The 14,094-nt window shown below is 51.9% G+C and overlaps 1 protein-coding gene across 1 annotated transcript; it reads left to right on the top strand.

Annotated features, from left to right (window-relative positions):
• The first annotated feature begins 8,484 nt into the window (after positions 1-8,484).
• LOC139605217 (zinc finger protein 211-like) lies at positions 8,485-11,538 on the top strand. The gene is made up of 2 exons (XM_071456562.1): positions 8,485-8,581; positions 10,305-11,538. The coding sequence occupies exon 2, from the start codon at positions 10,712-10,714 to the stop codon at positions 11,534-11,536; it is 825 nt and encodes a 274-aa protein (XP_071312663.1). The 5' UTR covers positions 8,485-8,581; positions 10,305-10,711; the 3' UTR covers positions 11,537-11,538.
• The last annotated feature ends 2,556 nt before the right edge of the window (positions 11,539-14,094 follow it).

Consider the following 14,094-nt stretch of genomic DNA (forward strand, 5'->3'; position numbering starts at 1 on the left):
CCCAAAGCCGGGCAAGCAGCGGGAGCAGCGGAGCCAATTTTTGCTGCGGGTGCGGGTCCCACCCCCGGCGGAGCAGGGCTGGGCGCTGGGACCCGATCCCTGATTCCCAATCTCCTTCTCTCTCGCTCTCTCTCTGCTGTTCTCTCCCTTTCCTTTGGGGGATCATAAATCCCAGAGCGGCCGCAGAGCCCCGTGCCCAGGCCGGGTTTCCCAGCAAAGGGAGGCTGGGGCTGAGGTGCCCCGGGCTGGCCGGGAATGGGGGCCCGGGACTCCCTGGGCTCACGGAAATGGGGGATCCAGGGGCTGGGAGAGGAGGATACCCGGGAAAGGGGGTGCAGGGGGGTGTTGGGGCAGGATAAGGGGGTGCAGGGGGGGGTCCCAGTGCCGGGAATGGGGTTGGGAGGGGGGGGTGGGCAGCAGCTGCTGGAGAGAGACTGGGACAGACTGGAATGGACTGGGACAGACTGGGAAAAGAACCCACTGGGAGCAGAACTGAGGCAGCAGAGATCATACTGGGATATACTGGGACCACACTGAGGGCTACTGGGAACATGCAGGGGACAATTGAGATTGGACTGGGAGGGACTGGGAATGGTTTGGATCATCCTGGGACTGACTGGAATCATACTGGGAGTGATCAGATCTGTAGTAGGGGTGAAGAAGAGAAACTGGAATAATGCAGGGAGCAACTGGGATCATACTGGGAGCAGCTGCCCCATGCTGGGGTCATACTGGGATCATACTGGGACTGATGGGGTGACACTTGGAGTGACTGGCATAGTACTGGGAGTGTCTGGGAGTAACTGGGATCAAACTGGAGGTGACTGGACTTATACTGGGAGCAACTGGGACCACAGCGGGGGCAAATGGCATCGGGTAAGGTGTGACCGGGCTCATCCTGGAAGTGCCTGGGGCCACACTGGGCTCTTACTGAGAGGGACTGAGAGTGAAAGGAACCATACAGGGCATGACTGGGAGCCGCTGGGACCGTGTCGGGGGCAACTGGGATCCTACCGGGAGTGATTTGGACCATACTGGGAGCGAGCGGGACCCACCGGTGAGGCGGCGGCGGAGCTGGGAGGCGGCCGCAGCGCAGGTGGGAGCCGCGCTGGGTTGTGCGGGGGCTCGGGGCTCGCTGCGGGCCTCGGGGGCGGCAGGGGGCTCAGGCGGGTTCCTTGTGCCGTGTCCGGCCCGTGGTGCCGCTGCCGTGAGGGCGCTGCGGGAGCGGCTGCCCGCGGTCTCCTTGCGGCCGCTGCCTCGGCAGGAGCCGCTGCCGGAGCAGCGCTGGCTCGGCCCGGTTCCTGTGGCTGGCACAGGGGCGGCTGCCCCGTGCCCGCGGCTGTGCGGGGAAATTCACGTGGCCGGAGGTTTCCGTGCCCCGAGGAGACAGAGGAGTCCTGTACAAGTGACTTTATTGCTGAGCAGAGGGAGAGGCCGTGGCGCATTTGCCGTGCGCTCGCTGCCATTGTTGTAGTTCGCAGCCTCCTTTTTATCCTCATTTTCCCGCCTCATCTCCCTCTCCCTTTGCCCACTGGCTGAGGTACTTGGAAGGTTCAGACCTCCCGATCTGCCAACTGCACGTCCTCGTTAATGTGCACCCCCACTTTTGTAGAACAGCCGATATTCACGGCTCTGTTAAGTCTTTTTTGTTCTCGACGTTCAGGAATTTAGCGGGACTTTCTGTGAGCAGCAGTCCATGTTAATTAATAACATTTATTGAAGCTGGTGGTTTCGCCCCTTACTTCCTTATCTACAAGCCCCTGGCCCCTCGCTCAGCTGCTGAATGAGCTGCACTCTCAAGGTCCGGAGCACGGTAAAAAGGTGAGAGGTGCTGTAGCACATCAGAGCAGAAGCAGCATTCGTTTAACCCATGGTCTGCCAGGGAACCACAAAACCATGTCCCATTCCCATCCTTTCCACGTTTGGACTGGTACATGAGCTGCTTTTTTGTTTCCTTTGTTATCTGTTTCACCACTTTGGCTTTGTCATCTATTTGCCAAGACCAGTTTGAGTCATTTGATTTTCCACAAACTCCTCTTTTCTCTGCTATCAGATGATCTGATCCCATCCCATGGTGAAATGTTGTGTTCCTCATTTCAGTGGATTGCTCAGCAGGAAAGTCAGGAGCTGGAGCTGTCTGGGTGGTTATTCCGAGGGCAGCTTGTAATCTAATGGTGCCATTGAAATGAGAAATGGGTTCTGTGGCTCCTGATATGAATTGGTTTGGGTTTCCAGGGGCTGGTCCATGGTGTTGTAGGATTTGTTCTGCTGGCCGTTCATCTTCTCCCCATCTTTGGCCGCTCTCTCCAGCCAGGGCTGCATCAATTGACCATTTGTCTCTAATTAAATCATCAAATACTTGGATTCCCAACTGATTTCCCGGAACTTGTGGTAGCAAGAACATCTCAGTGCTCTAATCCACCCTATATAACATAGACACTGACAGCACACGTTGGAGTGGGCAGAGGGATGATTCCCCCCCATTTATTTATAGTGAAGTTTTCCCAACATTCTCCATTTGCTGTTTCCCTGTGCAGCTTCACCCGTTTCTGTCGCAGGGTCAGATATCCTCACCCCGGGCTCTGCCTTGAGCTGTGCAAATTCCATCAGTGCAAGCAGGCAGAGCTCGGGGTGAGGGGCAGGGGGAACCAGCCCAATTCCTGCCCCAGGCAAGAGACCCAGGTACATTGGCCAGGCTTTGCCCAGCAGGGTTCATTTGCATTCCTAAAGCTCCTCTCCTGGCTGACTAGAACCAAAGCTTCTCTTCCAGGGCTGCCATCTGGTGAGTCACATGTGGCCCCCCGGAATCTGCTTTTTAAAAAAAAAGTATTAACTATTTAAGAGTTAAAAGTATCACGGTTAAAGCTCTTCAATTTTGCAAAATGCAACATAAAGGCGAACATGGAAAAACCCAGACCAAAAATTGATTCTCACCCTTCTGTCCCAAACCTACCTGACAATATAAAGTAGGATTATTATAAAAAATGTTTCTCATGTTGTAATCTTATCACTGAAACTGTAGGGAAAACAAAAACTCTCCAAGAATCTCTTTCGTGTGAGAGAGTCAAGGCATTGCTTGGTTCTGGCCAGGATGGGCAACAGAAATAATTTCATCCACACATAGCCCGGCTGTGCAGAAAAAATCATTCCATGACATGTCAGTTTTACCCGATTTTTCCTAAACTTTACGTAGTCTGAACCAATCTAAATCCACTGCTTTAATATTCATTGCTTCCAAGTCGTGTAAGTTTTTAGTGTTTGGTTTCCTATTAGACTCGGATTTCTTCCCCTCTGCTGTGAATTCCGCCCACACTCCTGGATTTCCTTCTCAGCCTTTTCCAGACCAGGTGTCTCCAGCTGTGCGGGGGCAGTGTCTGGGGTAGCTGTTGGTTGCTGTTTGCTGCGGGGCGTTGATGTTTTGTTGCTGGTCGTTATCTCTGTGGGTGTCTTTTGGGCTATTCCCAGTCTGTTCGGATGCTAAACTCATCTCCATTGAGTGGTGGAGATGAGTTTAACATCCGAACAGACTGGGAACCCCTTAAATAAAACCTTTAAAATTTCTTTCCCAAAGGCAAACCTTTGAGTAGAGAAACCTTTCTGAGCAGAGAAATAAGATTTAAAAGAAGCAGGATGGGTACATTTTGCAGCAGTGCAGTCGCAGGCAGCCCAGAGTGTGGGTGTGAGTGAGCCCCAGGGTGGAATTGTGCCGCGGTGCTCCCCAGCAGCTGTGGCAGTGCAGGCCCAGCCAGCGCTGGAGCTGCAGCAGCGGCAGCGAGGCTTGGCCGCAGTGGCTGGAGGTGCCAGGGGAGGGTGGCCAGGATTCCCGAGGGTTTGAGCAGAGGATCTGTGGGCAGGCCCAGGGGCTTGGCCCGCTGTGGAGCCCTGGCTGCTGCTGCGTTGCCTTCAGGGCAGGCTCAGGGGCGGCTCCCATGGTCCTGCTGCGGGCGGGAAGTGCAAATCTCCGGGGCTTCAGAGCCCCTGAGGCCAGGCTGAGGGGTCCCCCCGTGCTCAGCTGTGCTGGCGGCTGTTTCTGGCCTCAGGGACACTTGGCGTGGGCCCCTTGGCCACCAGTGGTGCTGCTTTGCACTCCTTAGGCAGGAGCCGATGGCCTGGCTGGGTGTTGGCAACAGCAAAGTCCCAGGGCAGGCTCTGTGCCAGCCCAGCTTCCTGGGGGAGAGATTCCACAGGAGACAGGATTCTGGCTACAGCCTGCCTTACATTTACATCCCTTATTTCCACCCTGCACTAGGTGGAGAACTGCCCAGGTAAGGAATTCCAGACATGAATTCCAAGGGAGATAATTGAATATCTGCCTTGGGTCTGGCTCTTTTTCTTGCCAAGGCCAATGGCAAAAGCTGTACCCATGGCATCTTGGTTTCTATCTCCGGCTTCCAAAGGTGTTTCTTTATTTCCCCATTCATTCTTTCTACCCAACCAGAGCTCTGGGCTTGCCAGGGGTTATGGAGGTCCCATTGTATTCCTAAAGCTGCCATAACCCCCTGAAGGGTCTTTCCTGTAAAATGAGTTCCCCATCTGAATCTATTGCTTCCACAATCCATTATCTTTGAATTATTTCTTTTAGAAATAGCTTAATAAGTGATCCAGTGCTTGCTGAAGCAGTCAGAATTGCTTTTGCCCCCCTGTTAGGTGCCATGGTGTCAGCAGAAGATTTTGAAGCCTTCCTGCTCAGGGCATTTCAGTGCCAGGCTCTTACAAGCACCCACAGCTCCGCGGGTTGAGCTGAGCATGGGCCGGTGACCTGCGCTTTGTCTGATTCCCCTTCCTTAATAACAGCCTGTCTTGTAGCTCTTTTCCCTTCTGCTGCCCTTGCAGAGCCATCCACAAACACATTGTCTCCCTCAGGCCAGGGAATGTCCCATCAATCTCTCCCAGCCTGGCTCGGGAGCTCTGTCCCTTGAGTGCAGTCCTGGGTTCCTTGCCAGCCCCTCTCCAGGCTGTTCAAACAGGAGCTGGGTTAAACCCTTGCCCTGTCCTCAGTTCTGAATCCTCCTGTGCCACTGAACAAGTTTCATACTGTAATCACCGAGCCCTGCTCATCCATTGAGAGGCTCTTTTGGTTGTCAAAGCTTTAACTTGATGCCAGACTTGAACTCTAGGAGATCCTCCTGTTGTCATCAGTTTTCAGGCCTCTGCCCCCACGGAAGCTGTGGCTGCACAATTCTGCAGACAATGAGGCTGCTCTCTGGCCACTGGGTTAAACATTTTAGCACAAGAATTCCTTTGGCAAGACCCTGTTTAACGTCCACCTATAATTCAAATTCCTTTTCCCTGTCTGGAAGGCCCAGGCCACTTGCCTCAGTTAATCTTAATTTTAACACTTGAAAATTCTGTGTTTCCCCCTTGTGTCCATCCATCCAGTTTGTTGACTGGCAAGATAGGAGTGTTGTAGGGAGACATCCTTGGCTCCAAAAGCCCTGCCTTTAACAGGGACTCAATACCAGGCTGTGAGCCCTTCCTTCCCTCTCTTGGAACAGGGTAGTGCTTGTCCTGGTTGCTTTAATTTGTAGAGGCTCCATATCTAATTTTCTGTATTTCCCTGGGGCTGCCCACACTTCTGGGTTCACTTCAGCATAGGCCTTGTCAGACTTTTGACACAGAGGTACAACAGAACTAGCCTCTGTATCCCTTTTTACAGTATTAAAATCCAGCTCTCAAACTCCTTCCTAGTTAATTACAATCACAGGAGGAAGAAAAAGAAATTCATTTATTTCAAACCTATCCCCCACAGCTTCTAATAGTGGTTGAACAAATCATACCTGCTCATCTTTCCCACTCATTCCCTTAAAAATTAAAATATTCCTTTACTATTTTCCCCTTTAGGTCTAAGATTCAGAGCAGATTGAGAGGCCCCTGTGTCCATCAGGAAATGCCTCCTCTCAATGCAGACCCACCTGAATGTTCTCAAGGGCTCCAGTGTGGAGGGTCCCTGGTGTGATGGGAGCTGTGCCAGCCCTGCCAATCCATGTCCATCACGGGCTGGACTTGCTGGTCCTGAGGGTGCTGCTGTCTCTGCTTGCAGTGTCCTTGTGCCCTGCAGCCGGAGCCCTGATTCCTTGCCAGGGGCTGTTTGGGTGGGCTGTGCCCTGCCGAGGAGGGCAATGCCTCTGCCGGGTGCTTGTGGCCGAGCCGTGCCCTGGGTGCCGGGGCCCCCTTGGGCCCTGGGGCTGATCCCTCAGGGCTGTAGGAGCTCTGCCCTGGCCTTTGCCTTCAGCTTGGCCTTTTGCTGCTCCCTTCTTGCATTCACCTGCTGGGCCTTTGTGCCCAAGTGCTGCAGGGCCTTCTTCTGCCCCTCCTGCAGCCCCCCTCAGTGCCTGTGGGTGCTTGTCTTGCTTTACAAGACAGGCGTCTGCTTGGGAAGGCAGAAAAAGCCTCTCTTGGAATGGAGAATGCAAAGCCCCTCCCTCTTAATTTTTAGGATAGTGAAATCAAGGGGCTCTCAGGCAAAGATATGGGATTAGGAATAACGGTTCTTTCCTAGTGTGTATAATATAATAATAGTAGTGTGTATCAACAGCTCCGGCAGTGACAACAAACAGAGCCCGGAGCCGGTCCCGGGCTTTCGGCCGCGGCGCTTTCCCCTTGGGTGCAGTTCCGGGCACGGCCGGCAGGGGCGCCGGTGGCTCCCGCGGGGCGGGGCAGCGCATCCCTGCCATGGGAACCTCTCTTCACGGCAATAGAGCAATCCCTTCATCTAACTCTTTCACTTTTTTACCTTCTGTAGCCTTTCTCCCGTGTTTTGAGAAAGAATTTGGAGAGGGCTGCCTTTTAACTGAGCTCCTCGTGTTTCGATAAGGTGCTTCCTGTAGAGAGAGGGATTTTCCCTGAACAGCCGGAGCTGTGGTTACCAAGGGGACGTAACTCAGAGCAGGAGGGGTCAGGGGAGGATATCCCGCCGAGGCTCGGTCGGAGTGTGGGCAGGGTCTGCTGCCGGAATCGCCAGAGGGGGATCTTCCCGTGGAGGCCGAGCCGGAGCGTGGGCAGCCCCCACATGGCTTCTGGCGGCTGATCCGGCAGCTCCCGGCAGAGAAAAGGCAGGTGGGAGACCCCGGCAGCAGCAGCGGCGGTGCCCAGCGCAGCTGGCACGGGCAGGGCAGCCGGGGATGGGATGGCTGGGACCCGCCCTCGGTGCGGTCGGCGCGGTGACCTCGGCCCACGCGGCAGGACAGAGCAACCCCATCTTGCCCAGCATGGCCGGCAGAGCGGCCGCGGGCCGGGCAGTGGGGCCAGGGCACACAAATTCACCGCCAGCGCCGGGGCAGGTGGAGCTGCCCTGGGCAGTGAGCCCACACCTGGGATGGAAACCGGGGCAGGCGGAGCTGAGGCGGGCAGCGAGCCGGGACCCGGGACAGGCGCCTCGGCCGCCAACGGAGGGGGCAAGAGCTGCAGAGGATCCCACTCTCTTTCTGACTTTTCCTCTTGTTCCCCTCCCTTTCATTTCCCCTTTTTATTTTCTTGGTTTTTTCCTCGGGTGTTTCTGATACTTCAAAGATTTTTATTCTCCTAAAATCTCCTGTCTAACATATGGCATATTCTCTTTTTTCTAGATTAAATGGGTTTTTTTCCAAATAAATCCAGAACCTAACAAATCTAAACTTCTGCTTGGATATTTTGAAATGGTCGACGAGCTAACTCATGACCTCCTAATGTTGTTTTTCTCATCACCTTTTTATTTATCCTTTGGCAAATTAAGCATCTTTCAGTGACTTGCTTTGCTACACCAAAAATCCCAGTGCACCCAAAATTCCTTAAAAAATGATCACACGAAGCTTGAGTACGCCAGTGGGGTTTCTGATGCACGTCTTCTAATCTTTTCCTAGTAAGCACATTTTATTAAGTAATTGTCTTCCATGTAGAAGTTTCTATTACCCTGATTTATCTTGTTCATTTCCTATCTTGTTTAATTCTTTTTTCTCGGCTTCCCTAAACTTTGGAATTTCCAGTTTTTCCTCGTTTGGAGTTAATATTAAACTAACTCTTTCAGCTCCATTTTCTGCTGCATCCTTAGCTTTGTGATCTGCCCCCAGTTTGCCCAGTTTGCCTCTCCTTTGGCCCGGGCCGGGTTCCCCCCGCCCGCAGCAGCTGGGAGCAGCCGAGAGCCCCGCGCTGCCCATGCCGACCTGGCCCGGCTCCATGGCCGCTGCTGCCGCGGGCTGCGAGGGCTGCGGGAACGGGGCACCGAGGGTGTGGCTGCTGCTGGGGGAGGAGGAGGAGGGAGGGAAGGGCAGGGATGGAGGGGGAGGAGGAGGCGGGGTAAGGGGGGAGGAGGAGGAGAAGGAATGGAAGGGGCGGGATGGAAGAGGAGCAGGAGGTGGGGATAAGACAGAGGAGGAGGAGGAGGGGGGGTGGAAGAGGAGGAGCGGGAGGAGAAAGAGCAGTGAAGGAGGCGGGGTTAGGGGAAAGGAGGAGAGGGAGGCGGAGATAGGACAGAGGAGGAGCGGGAGGAAGAGGAAGAGGAGGGACCAGGGCGGATCAAGGCTGAGCTGCGGGAGCCACGCGGTCTCGATCCCTGCCTGAATTCGCAGCCCCCACCTGTGGGATCATCGCCCCCCCCATGGCTCCGGTGAGCGGGGAGGGGGAGCCCGGCCCGGATATCCCGGGGGGTCCCTGGGGTGGGTTTTTGGGGGGATATTTGGAGAATGAAGAAGTCCAAGGCTGAGCGGAAAAGGCCCCTCGGGGGGACATCGGGGGGTGGCGGTGGCGGCTGCCGGCAGAGGCAGCCTGGAGGAGCAGAGCCCTGTGTGCCCCAGGAGGCCAAAGTGGGGAGGCCAGAGAGGGGGGAGCGCCGCCATTGGCGGGAGCCTCAAGAGCCTGGAGAGGGGCAGGGGCAGCGCAGAGCAGAGAATGAGGGGAGAACGGAGCCTGGGAGCCCAAAGAGCCCCGGCATCCCGAAATGGGGAGAGCCAAGAGGGGGGAGCTTTTGGCATTGCTGGCACTGCCAGCAGCCTGGGCAGGGGGGCCACCGAGGAGAAGGGGGACCCCCAATCCAAGTGTGACCCCAGCAGCTGGGACAGGGGGGAACCCCCGAACACCAGAGGGGAGGGACCAGGGACGGGCAACCCCTGGGAGGCTTTTTCAGGGCTGAATCTTGGTGTTTGGGAGGTTTTTCTGGAGCCCACATGGCCGGACTAGAGATGTACCTGGGCAGAGAGATCTTCAAACTCAACGTGTGTTGGGGTAGATAAAACAGGAAAGCCTTATAAATATTATTGTCTGGCCTTTCATTCCAGTCTTGCTTATAGTTTCTATATTCTCAAAAGCTTTTGAGAGTATAGGAACTCTAAGCAAGATTGGAATGAAAGCAAGCTTTTAGATATCTTAGATACTGAACAAATGGAAAACAATGGTGTGGCCCGACTGAAGGTAATCCTCTTCTGATGAAACAATTCCCTCTGCTTGCAGACAGGTCCAAGGGTCAGAGCAGACCCTACTAGCTCAGCAGAAGGGCTCCAAAGAGGAGTTTTTGGGGTTTAAAATGTAACACAGTATGGTGATAAATGAGTTCACTGGATTTAAGGATCATACTTTTTTTTTATTATTTTGCAAGCGAGAACAAGCAAAGTTCAGCGCTGGGCGGCCGGGAGTCTCCGCTCCTCTAGGCTCGCGCCGTTCCTATCCCCAAAGGTCGCCTTTTATTGCCTTCTTCTCCCGGGTCCAGGGATGACGTGGTCTGTCTTTTGCGCTTGCTCATTCAGTTGCTAGGGGGTCTTTTTCTGCCTTCTGGTGGTCGTGGGATGAAGGCTCCAAGTCTTCCTCTTTAACCGCTGACTGAACTTTTCCTTATAAGGCATACCTATACAGTGGAATTTTCAGAACACTATACGATTCCTGCAAGCCTAAGCAATTCTTGCGCGTTTAGGAATTGTTGTTGTGGCCTTCCTCTGTGACCTCTGGGTGAACTTTTCCTTATCGTGTATATCTTTACCAAGGAATTCCCAAACCACTATACGATTCCTGCAAGCCAAGCAACCATATGTGGCTGCACATTTAAGAATCAAGCAGTTTTAGCTATTTAGTTATTGCTTTTATATTGTATAATTATTTAACTATTGATTTAATTAATGAACAAATATATTGCTACTTATTACAGTATGGTGATGTAATGATTTTTATAGGCTGTATGTAATTGCTATTGGATTTGTATCTTGTACTGGACTGGTTAGTGAAAAATAGAATATTTAACACAGAAGAAGAATTATTGTATTGTAACAGGAACCTTACTCTCTTACACTCTTACCCTCTTACTCTCTCACCCTCTCATCCTCTCCCTCCCTCTCTTCTCTCAGGCCTGCTCCAAGCTGTGGCTGGCAGCTCCAAGCAGGGCCCTGCACCCAGGCCCTTTGCAATAAACCGCAAGTTCCACGACCTGGCTGCAGAGATCTCTCGTCTCCGTCCATCCCGACCGCGCTACCCCCGACGCTCCTACAAACGTGCTCATCCCTTGTTTTCCCCAAACCAGGATTTGCCATTGCCAACCCCTGGGAGGCTGCGAGGAAGAGGAAGATGCCCCGGGACACTGAGGCAGGTGAGGAGGAAGTCAGTGCCCCTTTCCCCTCTGTGCTGCTCCATCTCCCAGCCCAGCACGGCCCCCGGCTGCAGCACAGCCCTGGGGGGATCTCGTTGCCCTTGCCTGTGGCACGGAGGCAAATCCCATGCTGTCCTTGTCCTTCCTCGCCCAGAGCAGGAGCTGAGCATGGAGAGCAGGGAGGACAAATGCCCGCGGCAGAACCTGGTGGCAGAGGCCGTTTTGAGCGGCTCCACGGCGCAGGAAGCCAACGGGGAGGAAAAGGCCCGGAGATGCCGCACGAGGAGGGGCTGCAAACGCAGATGGCGGGGATGTGAGGGGGAAAGAGCCAGCCTGGGCCGGGAAGGCGGCCGGAGATGGAGGCAGAGCTCGGAGCTGGTGCTCCATGAGCAGCTCCATGATGGGGAGAAGCCCCACACGTGCGTGGAGTGTGGGAAGAGCTTCAGGTGGAACTCCGACCTGATCGTGCACCAGAGGACCCACACTGGGGAACGGCCCTACGAGTGTGGGGAGTGTGGGAAGAGCTTCAGCTGGAGCTCCAACCTGATCAAGCACCAGAGGACCCACACTGGGGAGAGGCCCTATGAGTGCTCCAAGTGTGGGAAGAGGTTTCAGACCAGCTCCAGTCTCCTCCAGCACTATCAGAGTCACACAGAGGAGAGGCCCTTCCAATGCCCCGACTGTGGGAAGGGATTCAAGTACAGCTCCACCCTCGTCAGGCACCGGCGCATCCACACTGGGGAGAGGCCCTACGAGTGTGATAAATGCAGGAAGAGGTTTCAGACCAGCTTCAATGTCCTCATGCACTATCGGATTCACACAGATGAGAGGCCATTCCGCTGCCCCGACTGTGGGAAGGGATTCAAGCACAACTCCACCCTCGTCACCCACCGGCGCATCCACACAGGGGAGAGGCCCTACGAGTGTCCCCAGTGTGGGAAGAGCTTCTCCAGGAACTCTACCTTGACCCAACACCAACGGAGGCACCGGTAAGGGAAGCCCTGCGAGTGCCCCAAGTGTGGGAAGAGCTTCGTGCGCTGCTGCAGCTCCATCCCCCACTGGAGGAGGCACTTTGGGCACAGCCCTGGTCACTCACATTCCCTGTGATCCATGTTGGGAACACACCTGGCTGCTTCTCCTTTGGTTTGGCCTGAATTTTTTTCTCTTCTCCATCTCTCTCTGCTCCAAAAGTCTGGGGGGATGGAACAGTCACCTCAAAACCACTCATATTCTACTGAAAATAACTGAATTTTAACCCCAAAGGGCTCAATTCCACCTCAGATTGCTTGTTCCTTCCTCAAAAAACTCAATCCCAGGCCAAACTCACTCCATTCCACAGCTGTCAAGTTGAGATGGAGTTGGAAAAAGAGATATATAAGTGGTTTAGCAATGTGTAAGGATTTGTTACCACTGGAGAAATGTCCTTTGTTATTTTATTTATTGCTCTCAAATCCTGCACTAATCTATATTCACCATTTGGCTTCTTTACTGGAAATATTGGTGTATTAAATTCTGGTTCACATACTTGTAAAATTTGGTATTTCAAGAATTTCTCAATAATCTTTACTTATTCCTTGCCATGCTTCTGGTTTTATGGGATAGTGTTTGACTCGTAGAGCCCTCGCCCCTTCTTTTAACTCTACATGCACTGGTTGTGCCAATTTAGCTTTCCCTGGTATATCTGTCTCCCATACAGAGGGAATCACTGCATCTCCTACCTCCCTAGGGATAGAAAGAACAGGTTTTTCTTTGATCATTAAAATCTGTCCCATCTTTGATTCAGGTATTTTCATTATAAGCTCCCCATTTTCAAAGGTTATTACCGCATCAAGTTTCGCTAGCAAATCTCTCTCTAAAAGCGGAATTGGACACTCAGGTACGTATAGGAATTTGTGTGTTATAACTTTGTTCCCAAAACACAAATTTGGGGTTGCAAGAATGGCCGTTTTTCCTCTTTCCCTGTAGCGCCGACTATTGTTGTTTCCTTGTCCCCAATTTGTCCTTGCAAATCATTCAATACCGAGTAAGTAGCTCCTGTATCTATTAGAAATTTGACCTCTTTATGTCCTAATTGTTTATTTATAACAGGTTCCTTAACTTGTTCTACTGGCTCTATGTCTAGTCAGCTGGTATACTCCCCCAAAACCATCCCCTTGGTAACCTGCTGGCACTGATTGCCCTGGTGAAACTGGTTGTTCAAGTCTGGACATTGTCTCTTCCTGCTGAACTTCATATAGTTTAGACCAATTTATAGTTTTGGGCACAGCATTCTGAACTCCTATTTGGATCCACTCTTGATATTTCCGTAGTTTCCCCATATCGCAAAATAAATTAGGGTCCCAATTTGGATCCTCAATTGGGAAATTCTCATCTCAATTCCCTGTTACGAGTCCATTTCTGATGTCCTCTCTTACCCTTTCTTTGGCTGCCTTAAGTACCATCTCTTTCTCAGTAGAATCCATCAAAGTATCTAATATTAATATATTAGATATATTAATTTTCTATATATAGATATATATTATATATATTATTATACTATATATAATTATATATATAATATATTAATATACATATTATTGTATGTCATCCCAGTCAGGATTTTGAGGTTTTTATAACCATTTTTAATACTCATGCCATTTTATCAGGATTTTCTCTATGAATTCTGGCTGATTGTTTCCAAATAACTAAATCTGCAGGAGAGAAAGGCACTTTTATAAATACTGGCCCTTCCACTCCTACACTTTGTCGCAAGGGGGCAATTACATTCCATTTTTGTCTGCCTTTGTCTTTTCTATCCATAACTGGGGCAAGGTTAGACCGACTCCTGGTTCTGTGGGCTACCCCATCGTTGATTCTCTCTCTCTCCTTCCTGCCACAGTTAGGTTTTGCTCATCTTCCGAGGAAGAGGGATCAGGTGACGATGGGAGAGGAGAATAAAGAGGGAAGGGTGTACTAGACGAGACCGGTTCAGGACTAGGTGGGGTAGGAGCAGGCAGTGGGATAGGGACAGATGGAACAGGTGGGATAGGGTTAGGTTCTCTTGTTCCTATTGGAGCTACCTGTAAATCAATATCTGTATAATTTTCCCTACTCAGGCTTTCTTTCAACGCCAAGTGTTCTAAACAACGTTCCTCACAAACCCCACACTTATTGCTTGCAGATGTTTTAACCATCATTAATCCACATTCATCCTGGCATTCTGGCTTTGCCCGTAAATAGAAAAACAAATCAACATACGGAACCTCATCCCATTTTCCTTCTTGTTTACAAAACGACATTAACTGCGAAATAGTGTTATATTGCAGAGTCCTGTATTTTGGCCATTTTTCACCATACTCCAAGGCATATCCTGGCCACCATGTATTACAATAATCAATCAACTTAGCTTTACGTAATTCATCCCCAAAATTACCCTGTTTCCAATGTGCTAATAAGCACCCCAAAGGAGAACTTTGCGGGATAGAGGTGTTGCCGCCCAAAATCCCTTTCAGTTTCTCCATTCCAAATATACCACAAATTGCCGAACCCGCAACGCTTTCGCGATTGTCTTA

This window comes from Agelaius tricolor, unplaced genomic scaffold (genome assembly GCF_023055355.1).
Source record: "Agelaius tricolor isolate 1412-34295 unplaced genomic scaffold, bAgeTri1.0.p SCAF_61, whole genome shotgun sequence".
Lineage (NCBI taxonomy): Eukaryota > Metazoa > Chordata > Aves > Passeriformes > Icteridae > Agelaius > Agelaius tricolor.